The 20,035-nt window shown below is 40.9% G+C and overlaps 1 protein-coding gene and 1 pseudogene across 1 annotated transcript; one reads left to right on the top strand and one right to left on the bottom strand.

The window, feature by feature from the left end:
• Positions 1-2,350: 2,350 nt before the first annotated feature.
• On the bottom strand, positions 2,351-11,516 carry LOC129088636 (succinate dehydrogenase assembly factor 3, mitochondrial-like). The gene is made up of 2 exons (XM_054595974.1): positions 11,177-11,516; positions 2,351-3,833 (listed from the first exon to the last, which is right to left on the bottom strand). Exons 1-2 carry the CDS (start codon positions 11,351-11,353, stop codon positions 3,639-3,641), a joined length of 372 nt encoding a protein of 123 aa, XP_054451949.1. The 5' UTR covers positions 11,354-11,516; the 3' UTR covers positions 2,351-3,638.
• Positions 11,517-14,949: 3,433 nt separating this feature from the next.
• On the top strand, positions 14,950-18,740 carry LOC129088638 (glycoprotein-N-acetylgalactosamine 3-beta-galactosyltransferase 1-like; annotated as a pseudogene).
• The last annotated feature ends 1,295 nt before the right edge of the window (positions 18,741-20,035 follow it).

Raw genomic sequence — 20,035 nt, forward strand, 5'->3', positions numbered from 1 at the left:
GAGGAGTCGCCCCTGATGGACAGTAGAGATAATGCAGCTTTAAGACACAGCAGCATTGGCTTCACTCTGCAGAACCTGAGTTTGCTACCTCTGTACACCACCTGCTCTGTGTATCATGACAACAGAATATCCTATGTGTACGCCTTCCCATTAGAACACACTGAGATGGGACATCATGACTTCAGCTATCTGTAATCTAATAACATGTCAATGTTGTGTTTACAGCTTGCAAAAATCTATTAGTGCTAACAAATGATTCTTGTTCTGCAGTGTGGCTATAGGGATGCTGATGGTTGGCTGGTCCATATATAGTGAAATGTCCACACAGCTCATGGATGCACTCTTCATCTGCACAGAATGAGTTCTGGTGCATGCACTTGTGCACGTTCAGTCATCCGACTGCTTACCCTCAGTTCACTAACGTAAGTCTTAACCTCAACCCCGGGCTCCCTTCTACTTCAGCCTCTCAAAGCCTCCTCTGTTTGTTCATTAGCGTGGTCAACAAGACCTCTGCATTCAACAAATTGATTGCAATTGATTAGCAAGTTAGCGCTTTGGGATTATTCCTCGAAGTGAATTCAGCTCACATAATGCTGCAAATTAAGCTGTTGTGGAGTATTGATTTTTTTCCCCCTCTCGTGTAAAGCACACTTCTAGACAAAGTAGTGTTGTATGGTGAAGGAGTACCGATGGTAACCAAGCAGAGCGGTACAGAACCCCACGCGCTTCCCTCTGGAAACTCTCCTGTCAGGCTGATGAGGTTTTTCTCTGGGTGTGTATCGCCCCGTTGGTGTGCTGCTCAGTCTCAATTAAGGGGGTTGCTCTGTTAAGCTGTGTGTTTCGTCTCATGTAAAAGGTGCAAGATCACTGCTGTGACAGCTATCACCTCATATGTAAAGCTGAGACCACTGGACTGTCAGAGCAGATGGTGTTTGATGAAGATACAGCCTTTTACTTTTAACTGTCCATCAATGTTTTATGAATGGAATGCTAAATCTGTACAGCGCGTTTTTAAAATGGAATTTTCGGTTTTATACTGGGTAGTTTTATATTTGTAGGTGTGTCCATCATTCTATTGATTTTTACAGACATTTCAGGTGTGCTCATTTTCAGTTTAACGTCTATATAAAGTGGTTTGGATCAGTGGTTTACAGCCTTTTCGGCTGGTGACCCTTTTAAACAGAAAAAAAGTGTACTCATGGCCCCTTCATCACAGGAAGCATATGTGGTGGTGAGTAGCCATAAAACTGAACTCAAGTGAAGAACTTTTACTTTGCAAAAAACAAGTACTCAAGTAGTAAAAGCAGTCATAAATAACTACTTGATTAAGAGTAAACAACAACCAGAGGAGTCCCCCCCTGCTGGTCAGTAGAGAGAATGCTTCCGCATCGGCTCCACTCTTCAGAACCGAAGGTTGCTGCCTTGTATTAGCATTTACAACACCAACGGTGTCAGCATGGTTCTCTGCTGCACTGACTTCAGACCAGCGTTCACAACCAGCCCTGACACTGTTCTCTGATCTTTCATCTGTAAATATTAGCTGCTAGTGCTAACGCGAACGCTAACGGAGTCACGTGGAGTTGGGCTGCAGTAGGATTTATCAGCCAGCAGACCTGGGACCAGCTGACCACCAGCCTCTTAACAGATCATGAATGCATGAGATAATAATGAAATAAACACTCCGATCAGCTGTGTGTGTTCGTCCTGAGGGACCGCCAGTCCGTCCCCGCTGTTCTCCACCGATCGCCCGCTGGTAGAGGTAAGACACCTGCTGCTTTAGACCTTTTCAGACAAACATGTAACATTGCTGGCTTGATTATCTGATGACTTTCTGACATTCTGATGTACAGAATGTGTCGGCCACGTTAATGTTAGTAATGCTTTGCCGTCTCATATGAACCTTGCATCGGTAGATCCTCACTCATCTCCCATATGAAATAGCTGTATCCTCACTTTCCTTCATTATAATAAACTATAGTAACATGGTCATCCTCTCAAGCATTAGCTGTCACGCTGCGGCTGCTTGGCATACAGTATCTTGATGTTCAAGTTTGCTTTTGTAAAAAAATCAGAGTTTTCCCAACCATGGCGCCCAATTTTTGCGCTGCTTAAAAACGTAGAAAGCAAGGAACAAGGCGGTGCGGTAAAGGAGGGTCACAACGAGGGCGCTGTAATATATACATATACATATATATATACAATATATATGTTCAGGTTCTGCAAAGGCAGATCTACCAGTCATTTGGGTAAAATGCTAGGCGGAACTGGATCTGTTTTCTGAATATTTTAATTTACAGAATAAGCAATCGATTGAAATGTTTAGACAAAGGTTGTGATATATGTAAATATTAAAATAACTATTTAACTACCAATAATAATAATGGGTAAAAAATAATTGCATAGTTTTAAGTCAAAGACTTTTACATTTGCTCAGCTTTAATCCCAAAAAGCTGCACACATATAAGTGTAACATGTTGACAGCTAATAAATATAAATGATTCTGGCCATTCAAAAAGAAGCATAAAAACATGAACGTCATTTAGCAGCATTAAGTATGATGTCATAACAAAGACTTTCTCTCAGCAACCCCGACTCTGACTGTCCCCCAGCATCCATGGCATAGACTGTTTATAAGAAGTGAATACAGTCATAGTGACTTCACCCATTGGTCTGTGGACTGGGTGAAGCAGCAGTGGCCGTTGGTAGCAGCCACAAGATAGCCCTAAATTAACTATAATTTACTAAATGAACATCATGCTGTATTGAAGAAGACTTGAAACTAGAGATTAAGACCATAAACTCATGTTTACAATGTTTACTGAGGGAATAAATCAAGAGAGAAGTAGAGTCATTTTCTCATAGACTTCTATACAACCAGAGTCGCCCCCTGATGGACATTAGAGAGAATGCAGCTTTAGGGCACTTCACTTCACTTCACTTGTCAGAAGCAGAGTTTGCCCCCTGGCTGTGAGAGCATTATAAAGAATTTAAGTACTACTAAATATCTGACATGAGTTCTTCTCCAGATATTTGAAAGGACAATTGAAACAATGGCTATGAGAAGAGAGAAGAAGGGTTCAGAGGAGCATTATATCTGGAACGGATCCAGGACAAAGAATCTTTTTTCTTCTTCTTGAGAAATCATTGTGATGTCTGAACTCGATGCGTCAGCTACCATGAGTTAGCTCTAACACCCCCCCCAAACCCCCAGCTCATGAATTCATGTGCTCATATTTCCACATGGATAATGGTGGCTTCACCCCGAAGATGGCCACATCGGCGTTGAGGCTGAAAGAAGCGTCGCTGATGTGAGCTCTGGGTGCATCCACCGAGACAAACAAACTCCCATTTGTATTCATGCAAAAAAAAAAAAAAAAAAAAATTGACAGACGAAACTAATTAGTGCCACCATAATGCACCCGTGGAGGAGCACGAAGAAGCGCTTTTACAGACAAGCACAGGAACACGGAGCTATTACACAGCACTTTAATATAATCAAATATTCTTAAATGCCTCTACTCGGCCTTTGAGTACCACTTCTCATCTGAAGCATTCAGAGGTAATATGTTAATGGTCTGAATCCATCATAGCACCATCTGTTTTTTTGTCCCAGCCTCTGGTTTCTGTGGCCTGCTGCTTCACTTGCTGTCACCTTGGATGTCAAACTGTCTGCTGGATTTGGAGGACTCCAGCATGAGTTCGTACAGTTGACCTATCTGGTCGTCCTGAAAGCTGCCGAGTTTCCCCTCCGACAGGTTGGCACCGAACTTGACCGAGCCGTATCCTTCCCCCGCCGAGTCCAGAACCTGGGTCTGCAGGGTGTCCTTGTAGTTCTGGAGGAGGGGTTGAGACACAGACAGGAATAGCAGCAGTGTTTAGCATAAAGCAAATATTTCAACCTCAGCTCCTATAATAAGTCTATAATAAACCGTGTAGCCAAAATACAGACATTTTTTTAACTCTCACAGCCATTGCAGTAAAACATTTTGCATTCTATTATATCAGGCTTTCATTTTAGTTTTACTATTTTCCACCACATTAAGCAATTTTCTCATATTGATCCTCTATGCTAATGTCCTCGTTTCTGCTAGGGGCATTGCTGCTGTAATATGGAGCAGTGTTTGATGCAATGCAGCAAAATCAATGCAGCTGATCATCAATGACAAAAACAATGTGATATTGTTTTTAAATTTTCATTTAAAAAAATCCTCAAAAAACATCAGTGGCATTATGTAAACAAACTGCCATTAAAATGATTACAATTCAGAAAATGAGTTGGTTAAAATATTTATTTATTATTCACTCAGTGAAAGTGGAAATTAATATTAATAAAAAGTATTTTTACAGCAGTCTCAAAAGGGGGACTGTTTGTCCCCTAAGGACAACTTTTTAAAATTATGCACAAGGTTTAAAGGTAACTCTGTGATAAACTTTTTCTTTTTGGAAACAAATAACCTTCCAATGAGTCTTGTGTGTATCAGACCCTTTATATTGTTTCCAACTGATGCATTCAAGTGCATTAACCAATGTGTTCTCGACATCAGCTGCACTTTAGCTTTGGTTCTGTGTATGCATTGATCAGGAATTAATAGATCAAGGCTTATATTAATTTTGTATGTTGTGATCATGATATGATATGATACGACGGTGTCCATGATTGTTTTTGTAGATGATAAAAACACATTATTTTAGAAATCAAGTATTTTTGAAGGAGTATATTCAAATTCAGGCATATATCTTGAAAACATTAACATTAAAATGATCAGAGCCAAAACTATGAAAATGAGTTGACAATTATTACCTGAAAAGTACAGGACCCAGTAATATTTGGAATAACACTCAACCTCAGTGATCTCTTGCAAGCATTTAACTTTTTCCTCAAAGATCAGACAGATGTTCTTAGAATAAAAGCAAAGTGATGGTTGACTCTGACTGATGTGGCTCAGGGACAGATGTGGCAGAGCCCTGATGGTGTCAGAGATCCTCCAGGAAGAAATATCACTACATTTCTAATTCTCCCCTGTTCCATCACAATTAGTCCTCCTTGAATGGGAAGAAGATGAATGCTTACTAATATATAGTAAACTCAAGGTTATGTTCCTCTTTTACAGCATGGGTATGGCTCAGGGCTGATCTGTACGCATAGATCTCCTTTCCTTACGGAGTGAACCGGCTAGTTAACCTATTAGCCCGTGTATGATAAGTCATAGCTGTCAGAACTCCATGTGAATCATCCCGAGCAGGCCCGCGGTCCACCTCCGTCTGTTTCACTTCTGGAGAGCCATCCGTCATTTGAACAGAGGGCGCACGGCGAACGTCTGATGTTTGCCCATCCAGAGAGCATCTTGGGCGTTCCGAACACTTCCACTGCCGAGCAATAAGGAGCCGTTCATCTGGGAGGCTTCTCCCTGCACATAATGTAATTATGTTGAACATTTGCCAAAGGGAAATATCCTCCCTGAGGCAGCTTACTGAGTATATGCAGAGGATCACGCCAACAGTTTGGCATGCTCGTACTTTATGACTGTATAATTCAAGGACTCACTGGAACAGTCTGGGTGAGTATATGCATGTGTTCTTATTGCCTCTCCATACATAACATTAACAGGGGTCTGCCGCGTCACTGATTGAGCCATGTGAAGGCCTCTGGGAACATCATCACTTTGGTTTTATTAGAAGCAAATCTGATGAATCCTAAAGGGGAAAGTGGAGCATAAGGCCTGCTGTCTTTTCTGGGAAAGTCACCCGAGTCATGCAGTCATCAGTGTTTTGTTTAATTCTTTCCTTTGGTTTGAACCACACACTCATTTAAGTACATTTTAAATTTGCTTTGTGTAGGAACACTATTGTAACTCAAGTCAGAGTCTGAACATCCGTCCAAAGGGGAGCAGCTCAAACTCTCCAAACAGAGTACCAATGTCAAGGTCTAACAGGGAAGACCTGGCGTTATAAGCGGGTCACCAGGGGCCCACACAGCTGCTATTTTTCTATCGATACGTAAAGATTAAACAGACGGAGCCAAAAAACATCTGACACATTCAGGTCTTATAATTATTTAACCAGCGTCCTAAACAATACAATCTAGAGCCAACCCCGCCCATTATGTTCACATTTGGTCCGCTAACAGAAATCAATGTACGCTTGCTTTTCAAAATACAACGTCCCGTCAAAATGAATGTCTCTTAACTTATTGTGTGTGTATGTGTGTGAATGTTAAATGGACTTTAACACTACATGTCATCATTCAACCATTCACACCCATTCATACACTGATGGCACAGTCGTCAGGAGCAATTTGGGGTTTAGGGTCTTGCCCAAGGACACATCGACACGGACTATTGCGAACGGTGGTATTACCGGGTCTGACATGTGATCCAAAACTATTTCTTTGCCCATAGAATATTTGGGTTTTGTGTTGTTATTGGGTTAAGTATCAATGTGATCCTTTCATTAGATTTGATGAAAATATGTAAAAAGACTGACCAATCTTAAACGCCAGGAGAGAGACGTTGCTGGCACCGCTAACCAAATAATATTAATTAAAAAAAATAGAACACCGTAAGACAAACCTTCACAACAGGTGGTTTTCTCCAGTTGTCTCAACATCACTTTATTTCCTATTTACAGTACTCCCTCATCTTCTCCTTTGTGCCCTACAAACACATTTCTCTGTCTCTTTGGGGGAAACTTGTTTGGCCCAGCGGAGCAGATTTATTAGTAGCAGAGAACTCCCATGGGTGCCTCTGAAATAAATGGATTACACGCTGAACACTCAGTGCTTGTAATCTCATTTTGAGTCCTGCTCCTCGTCTGTTCCCACTCCTCTGTATTTTTCTGAGGAAGCCGAGATACAGTGAAAATTCACCTCTTTTTGACAGAATGGACGGAGAGGAGAAGAGGACTATGTAAACAGTAAGAGGAGGGTTTGTTTAATTAAGGCTCTGCCATAATCATTACATATTACAATTTGGCGTATTTACAACAGCTGTCAAATACAGTAATTGGTGCAAATGGGTACGACGTGTGGGAATAAGATTTGTGTGTTGTCTACTAATGTAGTGTGTGATTGGACCGCACAGAGAAAAAAACATTGTTTCGTTGAAGTTAACAGGGATCCTGATAAATGAAATAATTTTATTTGTATCTCAATAAAACAGCCCTAAAGTCAATCCTGGCCTCTGGACTGGACAATGACAAAAGTGTGAATAAGCTCTGGTTGTTATTAGCCGTATGTAACGTGTACTGTAATGCCTTGTTCACACAACATGACTTTAGCCCGGACAAAAGCCAAAGATCAGAGGCGAATGCGCGTTGGCTCGGCGTTTGCATATCGGAGCTCAAAGCGCTATACATGAACTGGTCAAAGACGCATCGCAGACGCGGTACAGATAACAAGCATGCCAAATATCTGGATCTGTTGGGGAGCTACAGCCAATGAGAGCACAGGACACAGGCTGAGGGGAAAGTTGGCGGAGGGATCGCCTGCCCCTGGCCTACCTGTGTTGCTTTTGCAACAAGGACTTAAGTTGGTGTTGTCGCACCTACTGTATGTGGATGTCTGCATGAATACACATAACACATATCACAGTGACTGGTCCTCATAGAGGAATTAATAAAGACATGTGGAAACAAGCTATAATGTAAACACGTGCTGAGGACAACATCAACAAGCATGGCTACGCATAACAACTTCAGGTCTACCAATTAAGGTGTCCTTGGGCAAGACACTGAACCCCAAACTGTTCACAAAGGCAGTGCCATCAGTGTGTGAATGTGCGTGTGAATTGGTAAATGTTGAAATGTAGTGTACAGTGCTTTGAGTGGTCGGAAGAAAAAAATGGCGCTATATAAATAGAAGCACATTAACCATTACGAATTACAAGACAGCAAGTTGTAGTGTGAACAGTACGACGTGAACGATCTGACGACTTTGAAATTCCAGTAGAACTTAAATGGTTTTGCACAGTACATCACATGCATTTCGACATGTGAATATAAATAGAATGCAATTCAAATCAAGTTTCCTATACGGTTCAGCAAGTAAGGAATGTAGACCTTATTAATGAATCTTTTTTTGTTACAGCCCTGGAAAACACCTGTATGTTGCGGTTTAAGCAGATATACTGGCGGGAAATTTCCCCAAGTTGACTTAACTAGTATGTCAGCAGTTTGTACCCAAGCATGGGGGGGATGTCTCTTAAAAAGGCCTCAAACTCTGTGTCCATGCCAGAGCCATCGCAGAGGCCTGATGCTGGCTGTAGCAACTGAAGCTTATGAGCTGCCCTGTCAGACACATGGCCTTGGGTTCGGGTTGGCCATGCTCACGGCATCTCCCAGCACCCTGTGGTTGCTATTGCGAGTCAATAAAACATGCTTTGAAAATACTGCATTCTACTGACATCTAGATGTCTTGGGAGACTAAACATCTAACCAGATATTTTACTTCAATCCACATTTGTTGGCGTTAAGCCTTTCAAAAACGACTTTTTCACGGTAAAGAAAACCAATGACCTCTCCCGCACCCCACTTTGTTAACGTGGCGCTCTGGATACAGCATTACAAACATCAAAGTTTCCCCCAAGAACTTCAATGAAAGCAGTGAAAACAGTGGTAGAGAATGGAAGATAATGGTACTTGTGTGTCCCCATGGGGCCAGCAGTCCAGCACAGGTGACTTTTCCCCACCAACTTATCATGGACCACATTGGCTGGTTTGTTGTTTTGGTTGGCTAGAGGTTACAACAATTAGACAGAGACCTTACAGTCATTACTCTGTACATTTCCAACCAAATCCAGAAACAAATGCCTCCCAGTGGCTTTAGTCAAACTTAGTTTTGCTTTGTAATGTTTCCATTTGAAATACAGCCAAAGAAGTGTGCAAATATAACAAAAGCCACTCATCCCTGATTATAACCAATGCAAATGGACTCTGGGTTTGAAAACAATGCATACTGATATAGTGAGGCATAATGAAATTGACTACCTCCTCCCTGGTGGCTTCACAGCTATGACAATGACAAAAGAACCTCCAGGAATCCAGCTGCAATCACCATCTACTTCATTAGATAAATTGGCTGCAGATGGGTGATTTACCTTCCCCCAGCAGTGTGTAATTGTGCCAGAAAACATTGGCTCTCCACCGTAGTGACGTAAAAAAAAGGACCTGGCACACACTCATGATTATTTGGGGAACTGGAGGACGAGTTGCAAATATATACTGATCCCCCATCAGCACATGAATGCAGGTAGGTCTGATGCTGGTGCCAGGCTGGTATTCACAGGCACTGTGGTCTAACGCCAACACCACTGAGGTTTCTCCCAGGCTTCAGCAAACTTTCACATCAGACCAGATTAGGTCTGGGTTAATTAATATAAAAAGAAAAAAATGGTATGAAATGACAATGATAATCATTATTTTTGTGCTAAATTCCTGCTAATTTGCAAATGCTTGCATCAAAACAAGACTTAAAACAAGGTTCTTCTTGACATGAATTCAGTGTATTTTCGTTCTGGTCTCTGTAATACAATAGAGAGCAGACGGGCAAAACGAGCTACTGTACTCTGGACTGCAGCTGCAACATAGTAGAGAAGTAGAGTATTTCACAGGCTGATGCTGTTTGGTGCGCACACAGCGGCATGTTCAGGTCTCCGGTCTTCAACGCCACTCTTTGAAGCAAATTTAACATTGGCACCAAACGGTGAAATACAAATTCAGGGTCCGTCACATGATGCCAACGGACCGAGAAATACTTTTTACCCTAGACTTACATTGGAAAAGAGACTTAGCTAAATACAGACAAAAACAAGGCAAAGGAAAAACACTACTGGACTAGATCACTAGAATACTGGTGAAGAAGATGCATATCTGCTGATTCAAGAATATTTTTTCATGTTTTTACATTATTTAAAGAATAAACTTAATTCAACATATTAGCCAATTAGTATACTTATTTATGACATAAGTTTTCATTGTGGATACAATACTAATCAACTCATGATATTCTACTGTGGCTGAAAGCTCTGGAAAGTTCCAAATAAATGGGCCTTGTACCAAGATTTACTTAACTACAATTTCCAACAACAATAATGAACCTTCAAGCGCAACATCTCCCTGATCCTATGCTAGGATATATTTGCCAATATGATCAGATGGTCTATGAAATGTATCCTATATAGTTTAAAGGGGGATGGGCTCGGCTCCACATTCTGTTAAACTTTCCCACAGACATTCACTGACAGTCTGATGATCCCAAAATAATAAAGTATCTTTGGTTCAACAATAACACATGTTACGCAGTTACATCCTTTACATTGTGACCATTTCAGTGAAAGTTATAACCCAAATATGAATATTCAGTATACTTTTACTTCTTAGGTTCCAATCTGTTTACTGAAGCTGCTCTGCCATCATGTGGCGATGGACTGACAACACACCGGGAATGCAAAGGCCATCAAAGCCAACATAACTGAGGACTGGTCAAGTCAAAGAGTACCTTTGGTGCAGACATCAGCCCCTCAAACAACACGAAGGTCATGTCCTCATTTTACAGGGAAATCTGTTTTTTAAGGCAACCCAAGTGGACTTTATATTCAACAATTGACATCTTACAGGACAAATTATAGGTTGATTAAACGTATTTCTAAACTCAATTTGACAAATTTTAAGTTAAATAAATAGATGATTTATCATTTCTCCCCCCAGAATTCTTTAGAAATATTCCCAACAGCGTGCTTTGAAACAGCACGTAAACTTTTATTTCGGGAAATAAAACAATAAGGCTTTATTTTAAAAGTCATTTCCTATGAATTTAGATGGACATTTCCTTGAATGAACTATGCAATCGGCAACTTTACCAATAAAAGGGAAATAAGCACAAACTTATTTCAGTTTGTGTTTAGCTAGTGATGTGGCTAAAAAAAAAAAGAAAGTAAAAGGACTTGATACTTGGTCAGTTGGACAGTTTTGGTGTTAATTGGGAATAAATCCAAAGCGCAGCATTTAAATAGCTCAGTCCACCTATCGTAGATGTGGCGTTTAAATTCACTGTAGAAACTGATGAAAATGTGGGTCTAAGTGAAGTGTATAACGGGGCCCCAAACTACAATCATGGAAACTTTTTTTTTATTAATTGAGAGATTTATGAATGGGGTTTGGTTGGTGCGTGGAATCATTTTACCTCCCACTCCGTCATGAAGCCCTTCACCTCTTCGGGTGCAGCACCTTTGTGTCTTCTGAACTCGTCCTTCACGTACTGGTCCCCGAGGGCTCTTAAGTCTATCGGCAGGAACCGATGCAGGACCAGAATCCTCTTGTAGAGACACCGGACTGTGGAGACGTGAGCCGAGGCCGCCATACATAAACTAAGAGGTTCTAACGGTGTCTACTTAAATAACACTTATAATAGTAGTCATATATTTCAAAACAGTGACTGACCAAGCGGAGGTAAAGGGTAGAGACAGAACACCGGCATTAGCAAGGGTAGTTATTTAACAAACGTCCTTGTTTATCCCGGAAATGAACCTTCTTCTTCTGGTTAGCTAGCTAGCTAACGGGCACATTACCGCCACCTACTGGACGAGAGCAACAGTTCCGCAGAAAAAAAAAAATCTGAGTTGTACAATGGGTATCTATATATTTTCTATGATACACTCCAAATATTATAGTTTCCTTTTTTACTCAATAAACTGAACATCAGACTTTAACATATTTTCTCTATAATCCCGTTTATTTGTTTATTACCCATGATGCTTTCCTCATTCCAACTCCTGCTTCATAATGGCGTGTATGCAGACACCCTCATCACCTTTCACACAGGAAGCTCAGGCTCTTATACAGACTGTGTAGGTGTGTTTGGTCCAGAGACTACTCTCCCCACACTCTAATGCTTTGTTTGTTTGTTGTTTTGTTAGGGCAGAGGTGGTCACACTTTTAAAAATGTGTGCCATATGCAGAAAAATATTAGGACTCACGGTCCAAACAATAGCAAATGTTTTGTTTTCAACAAGATTCACAAAGTTTTGTTTTCAACAAGATTCACTGCAAGACAATTTTTCTGTTTCTAAACCAGAAAAAAACAACAACAATAGACTTCCTCAAGATCATCAACAGGAATGTTGATGGGCTGAAACTTTCATTGTGCATCGTTGTGGAGAAACTTGATCTTATCAGGCCTGCCAAACCGCTTTATGTGCTCATGTCACTGTCTAGTACAGCAGTTGTTTCCTGAAGTACTACCATAAACCGAGGCTCCTGCTTTCAGCAGCAGGACATGAACAATATGGTTTTCAATGTACTTCTTTGAATTTCTTTGTCCAAGCTTGACATTCTCCCTGTGTGTGAAGCAAACAACTCTGACTCCATTAAGTGTCATATCAGTATCTGAATAATATCCTGCAATTTGAATTCCTGCCTTTGTGTATACATAATAAACGTGAGTCTAATAGTCACTCTCTTTAAGCTCTGTTTTTGGTCACTACCATAGACCGTTAATAAGAAGAGGACGTAGTCAGGGTGATGTCACCCATTGGTTTAGAATTCTCGAGTTTAGCATTTTGGCAAACGCCATTTGGTATATTGACCCTCTGAAAATGGAATTTAGCACCTTTAACCTAGTTATGTTTTGTCCAGCCCTCATGTCTCTTAAATAGCATGGCTAGCATACAGTATGTTCCCGTCACTAATTTTGTCTTTTTGTTAAGGTCAGTTAAGTCACTCATTTCAGTTTGATGTATTATGAGTTTATTTATGTTTCGTTGACCTCTATTAGCGTTCAATTTATCTAATGTTGATATGTGTTTTTTTCATTTCTAGTCAAAAATTCACTTTTTTAAAAATATCCCAAACCTGAGTCCCGTCTCTTTTAGCTATGTCGACCGTCTTCGCCCTGTCTGCCTGTTGCTTACAGGAGCAGATACTGGGGGTGTGCGTGGAAGAGGGTCATCAGTTAAAATGGCAACACCCGGGCCCTGTGTGCCAGGGCTCTTTTAAAAACCCTTTTGGAGCTCAGTTGCTGGTTCATACTACATGCATTATCATTTTTATTCCAAACATGAATACACATGTGCACATATGCAGTTATCTGGTGCAGCACTCCCTATTGAAAATAAGTTTGTGTGCGAGTCTATTGCTGAAGGCCAATTCACGGCCAAAGACATTTTTGGGAACTCCCTCTGTTCTTTAACAGTACAACACTTTATAATACAGCCCTCACTTTACAGTGTCATTTTGTCGTAAAAACTTGAACTGAATGTATCCCTTTGTAACTAATGAATGTATACGTTTTTTAACGCCTTTGACTCTCAGGAGACTCAGAACATTGTATATCTTTCATCGCTGATGATGGATTTGTTTTCTTAACAAATTTGGAGAAAGTACTTTGTATCTTATTAGATTGACTGAAAACTTTGGTGACTTCTCTGGACATGGAATTAACAAATCTAAATAAGCATTATCAATTTAAAAGAAAGGCTTAACTTCTAAATACATCCTTTGTGGTAACAGGTGGGCTTAAATACCTGGGTGTTAAGATAACTTCTAAACATGGTGGCAGTGTTTCCATAAACTCTACCCATCTGGTGGACATAGTGATAGAGACATTAGATCGGTGGTCTCATTTGCTCATGGCAATGATTGGATAAATCTAATTTAAATGTCTAATTTGCCCCAATTCATTTATCTCTTTTAATTGCTCCCACTTCCACCACCAAGAAACTGGGTAACCCCTTAACAAAAATCTGTTTAAGATCTACCAATAATGCTAGATTCATAGTCCTCAGATGTTAGGACACTGAAAAAGCAGCCAAAAAAAACCTGTATCAGTTTGATATACATTGCATAAACTTGTCTGTAAAACTATAACTTTGTCACAATTTATTCCTATGTGGCAAAATGGTCAATTTAAACTTGGCAAAGTAGATGGGGGATTCAAAATAGAGGCAGAAGGCATTCAGGTAATTTTGGAGCCTGATTTGGAGGGTATAAGAAGTAACAAATTTCCACAAAACATTTTTTTCATTTTTTTTAAATAAGAAGTTTCATAACGTCAAATATAAGAAAATGATGGCCATACCACAGCTATCAATTATTGAGAAAACTAATAACTTAAAAATGGGGGTGGTAAATGAAACATATGTAGATAGTATCACCCATTGGCAACACATTCAGCAGAGTCAACATCAGATAGATTAAATGTTTGGGGAAAAGACATAGAAGATATGCTAAGGGAGGAATGGGAAACTGTCGGTTTTACGGCACAAAAGCAGTCAATTAATACAAGCCAAAAACAACGTCGGTATAAGTGACTAATGATGATCTACCTTACCCCTGTTAAACAAAATATTATTTAGTAAGATTATATCATATTTCACCTAACATTCTGAATATTTGTGTTAAACGCCTGATGAATTTTGTTCATTGCTTGTGGGAGTGCTGAAAAATACAGATATTCTGAAAGATGTTGTAAAATGTTTATCACAGATAATAAAAGTGGTAAAAAAAAGTGTGGAAACAGAGTTGTTGACAAGCCTTGGGCTGGAGAGGTGGACGTATTTTGTGTACAACCAAACGCTGAATAAAACATTTTTAGGTGTAGAAAATATCACAGTTAACTTTCATTGAGTGAAAACCCACTGTGAAAGGATTACAGTTCTAAGATTAAAACATAGAAACTCTCTGACTGGACAACTCCATGGTAGAGACCTGTCAATCACACGGTAGCCCCGCCCTAAAGCATACCCTGCTTAATGTTCTATTTGACTCTAAATGGATCATACTTTACTAAATGAACACCATGCTGTATTGAAGAAGACTTGAAACTAGAGATCGAGACCATAAACTCATGTTTACAATGTTTACTGAGGGAATAAATCAAGAGAGAAGTAGAGTCATTTTCTCATAGACTTCTATACAACCAGAGGAGTCGCCCCCTGCTGGTCAATAGAGAGAATATAGGTTTGAGGCATTACTGCATTGGATTCACTTTTCAGAACCCAGGGTTACCCACTGGTAATGACTCTGTTTTTTTACCTGGTCTATACCAATATACAAATGACTTTGACCCAAACAATAATTGACTAATTTAACCTGGCTTAATCCCAAATTGAGATTTCTGTACTGGAATTGTATTTAAATTAGCATATGTTTAATAAGAGAATGCCTCATTAGCATATTCAAACATGGTTTCAGATTACTCATAATTGCCTTAATGAATGAATAATCAGCTGTTGACGTTTCATGGCGATATCTATTCACCCGAAGTGTTAATGCATGTTTGTATTCAAAGCACCAGAATAACAGCTACTGTTTAACATCCAGGCGTCTGTGTTTACAGGGTTTGGTTTCATTGAGCTCCGCCTCAATGGAATCACATATAGTGGAAACAGCCGCGCGCCAGAGCAGTTGACAGGACAAACAGAGAGAGAGCTGCAGCTCGAGGATCATCCTTGGTCCCGGGAACATCATTATTTTGTCACGTGTGTCCTGGCTGGCAGCTGAACCAAGTGACTGGAGAAGTACCCCGTGCGCATGGAGCAGTGAGCGATTGTGTCCGGCAGGTCAATCAGGAGGATGAGGCCCATTACGTCTCATCTAGTGTTCACCACTGGACTCCTGATGGGGTTTCTCTCCTCTCGCTTACTGTTGGACTCGTACTTGTCAACAGAACAAGCCCCTTACTTCATGAGGAATGCCAAGAATGAAGTCCAACAGCATGTGCACACAGGTAGGCACTGATCTAATCCATATTCTTTATACAACGGCCTGTTCTATAATATATATATATATATATATATATATATATATATATATATATATATATATATATATATATATATTATTATACACAAGGTCTATCAGTGTCAATGGGCTATATATTTGTTTTTTTTACATTTACTCTCTTGTTCCAATTAACCCCTGACATGACTGACAGGTTTGACAGCTAAACACGTCATGAGACCTTCACTGACTCCCTGAACTCCGTAAATGCAATAACTATTACACTTACCTTGAACAACATATTTCTGTGAACACAATAACAGTCATAACATAACAAGTTCAACATTACATGTCACTCAGTCCGTTACAATAAGATAAGATAAGATAAGATAAGATAAGATAAAATAAGATAATCCTTTATTAGTCCCGCAGTGGGGAAATTTGCAGGATTACAGCAGCATAGGGTAAAGTGCATAGTAAAGATACATAGTAAAAGAAAGACAAGACAAGATAAAATGAAAATGAAATTAAAAAAACAGTAGAAATCAACAATAACTGAAATATTATATTTACAGACAGAAAAAAAAACTATTATAACTATAATTGCACAGTGTATTTGTATTGCACAGGTGTTTAGTGTCATGTGGTCTGCTGGGAGCAGAGTTAGTTGTGCAGTCTGACAGCAGCAGGAAGGAAGGACTTGCGGTACCTCTCCTTCACACACCGGGGGTGAAGCAGCCGGTGGCTGAAGGAGCTGCACAGAGCTGCCAGGGTGTCCCGCATGGGGTGGGAGGTGTTGTTCATCAGGGATGACAGCTTGGCCATCATCCTCCTGTCTCCCACCACCGTATCCAGTGGACACCCCAGCACACTGCTGGCCTTCCTGACAAGCTTATTTGGTCTCTTCCTGTCGGCTGTCGAGATGCTGCTGCTCCAGCAGACCACTGCATAAAAAATGGCTGATGCCACCACAGAGTCAAAAAAGGTCTTCAGGAGTGCTCCCTGCACTCCAAAGGACCTCAGTCTCCTCAGCAGATACAGTCTGCTCTGATAATAATATAATGATGATAATGATACCTTGCCGATGGTTTACGGTTAGCCTAGGTGTGATGATTTAGTTGTGTGGACGCTAAGAATAACTAAACGGTTGTTCATCCCTCATCCTACTGACTGGGGTCCCCACAAACCCAGTTCGTATACTGTTTTGTTTTATTTATTCTATCATTACCATTTTCCGTGACTTGTCAATCCATTTGTTCCTGGTGACTTTGTGTCATTTACTGAGTATTTATTCAGCTATGTTTGCCATGGCTCTTCAAATAAAGTATCGGTCACTTTAAAGGAGACACTGACAGACTCTACCCAGCAGACGCTCATTTCCTCATGCACTCTGTCTATTGCTTCACACAATATGCAAAATAACTGTACATTTACATGAATATTAATAATCTTTTTTCTTCAGAGGACATTAATTAAATAATGTTTTGACAAGAAATACATTATGCAATGCTGGTTGTCAGTAGCTTATTATTTTCAGTAGCCCTTGTATGTTAAATATGTTTGTTCAATATGTTGTTAGGATGAGGGTTAAGGGTGTTTAAGCTACCTTTTGGGAGTTCAGTCTGCATGGGGAAAATGTGATTTATAATTCATTGTTGGGAGTTAAATCTGAAACATTTCATCCTAAATAAAATAAATATCAAGGTCCAGCTTATATTGTGCTTTGACGGTATTGATTGACAGCCAACCAGTAGTGGAAGAGATATTCATATCCTTAATAGTAGTAAATGTACCAATGTCAAACTACTCACACACTTAAAAGTCCTGCATACAAGAGTGTAAAAGTACAGTAGTATTTTCAGTAAAACGTACTTAAATGATCAAAAGTACTGAGTGACTTCTTCTTATGTAACTTTATTGGAAATGCAAGCAGTATTTTGACTGTTGTAGCTTGTCAAGGCGGAGCTAGTTACGCTTGCCCTGTGGTTCTCAAACTGGGGATCGGGACACAAGACGTGTTAGTGTAACAAAACTTGAATCTCATTGAGACAGGCTGTCTAATTCCCAAGGGAGACCTGACAAAACCTGATGGCCACAGGTGGCCACCTCTTGGCGATATTTGGGGGTGACAGAGTTGCTTTTTGTGGCCATCAAGCCATTGAGCCATGGTGAATATCGTACCCTGCCATGATAATCAGAGTATTGTGATAAAAGCAGATACCAAGGACAGTATTGTTACCATGAGAACTGTTGGTCTTTAAACTTCCGTTCTAAAGTGTCCTCAACAAATTTCTGATACTTTTTTGTTTTCATTTCCTCCAGTCGAGAACAAGAGCTCAGCGGCTTACTCCTCTAGCGCAACGCGGATCTTGTGCTGGATCATGACGGGGCCAAAGAACTTGGAACCCCGGACCAAGCACGTCAGGGAAACGTGGGCCCATCGCTGCAACAAAGTGCTGTACATGAGCTCCGTCAAGACGGACTTCCCCACTGTGAAGCTGAACGTGAGTGGGGAGGGACAACCTGTACTGGAAGACCATCCGGGCCTTTCAGTACATAAACAAGCACCACCTGGACGAAGCGGACTGGTTCCTGAAAGCAGACGACGACACGTTCGTTGTCGTAGAGAATCTACGCTACACCTTGTCCAGATATGATCCAGAAAAGCCGTTGTACCTGGGCAGAAGGTTTGCCCCCTTCATCAGTCAGGGCTACATGAGTGGAGGAGCAGGTTATGTCCTCAGTAAGGAAGCACTGAGGAGATTTATCCAAGGGTTCGATACTGGTAAATGTACCCATTTCTCCTCCTTAGAGGACATGGCTCTAGGCAAATGTATGGAGACAATGAAGGTGGAGCCAGCGGACTCAAGAGACGTTAAAGGGAGACAAACATTTCATCCTTTTCCTCCAGACCACTACCTGGTCAGGCAGCCCCAAGAGCGAGGCCTTGGTATCTGCTTTACGACCACTATCCTCCAGTAGAGGTATGTAACACCGTACACAAATTCCTGTTGAGAATCTGGATTTAGACTCAAAATGCCATTAAGATGCCCACTATTCCTGAATAGGAATTCATCCATATTACATTACATTACATTACATTACAGTCATTTAGCAGACGCTTTTATCCAAAGCGACTTACAGGAAGTGTATTCAACATAGGTATTCAAGAGAACTACTAGTCACCAGAAGTCGTAAGTGCATCTCCTTTCTTAAACAAGCATCTTAAAGCATAAGCCAGAGCAAAAGTATAGTGCAGAGGCAAGTTACTACGAAAACAATAATTGCAACAGACTAATCCGAATATAGTAAGTGCTACAAACTACTACGAATAGGATAAGTGCAGTAAACAAATACAAATTCAATAAGTGCAGCAAACTGATACAAATACAGTAAGTGCAACAACTAATACGAGTGCAATAAGTGCTACGAGGAAGGCTCAGGGTAGTACTTCTTGAAGAGGTGAGTTTTCAGCCTGCGCCTAAAGATGGGCAGCGACTCTGCTGTCCTGACGTCGGTGGGGAGTTCATTCCACCACTGAGGGGCCAGGACAGAAAAAAGCTGTGACCGGGTGGATCGGCCGGAGGGACCTCTGAGCGACGGGGAAACCAATCGCCCCGAGGCAGCAGAGCGAAGTGGTCGGGCAGGGGTGTAGGGCTTGACCAAGGCCTGGAGATAGGAAGGAGCTGTTCCTTTCACTGCCCTGTAGGCTAGCACCAGAGTCTTAAACTGGATGCGAGCTCTTACAGGGAGCCAGTGTAGAGAACGGAGAAGGGAAGTTGTGTGAGAGAACTTGGGGCGATTGAACACCAGACGTGCTGCAGCTTTCTGGACAAGCTCCAGGGTCTGATGGCCGACGCCGGGGCTCCGGCAAGTAGTGAGTTGCAGTAGTCCAGGCGGGAGATGACCAGAGCCTGGATGAGCACCTGCGCCGTCTCCTCAGTGAGGAAGGGGCGAATCCTCCTGATGTTGTAGAGGAGGAATCTGCAGGAGCGTGTGACCGATGCAATGTTTGCTGAGAACGACAGTTGGTCGTCCAGGGTCACACCCAGATTCCTCACTCACACCCAGATTCCTCACATATTGCACAATTCTGCACACCATCCAGTGTAGTGTGGCTTTTGTGTAGAGCGGTTGAAATTCACAGACCTGCAATAAAAGTTGGCCTTTTTTTTAACCACAATCCTTTCTTAAACAAACCTATGTAGAAGGTAGCAAATATATTGTGGGAAGAATTTAAGGTTGTGATTGAACGTTAGAAAGTATTGCAGATGAACGGAATCTGAGCTTTTGGGGAATTATCCTTTTTTATTACTGATCTTTT

The sequence above is a fragment of the Anoplopoma fimbria genome, unplaced genomic scaffold (assembly GCF_027596085.1).
Source record: "Anoplopoma fimbria isolate UVic2021 breed Golden Eagle Sablefish unplaced genomic scaffold, Afim_UVic_2022 Un_contig_13721_pilon_pilon, whole genome shotgun sequence".
NCBI lineage: Eukaryota > Metazoa > Chordata > Actinopteri > Perciformes > Anoplopomatidae > Anoplopoma > Anoplopoma fimbria.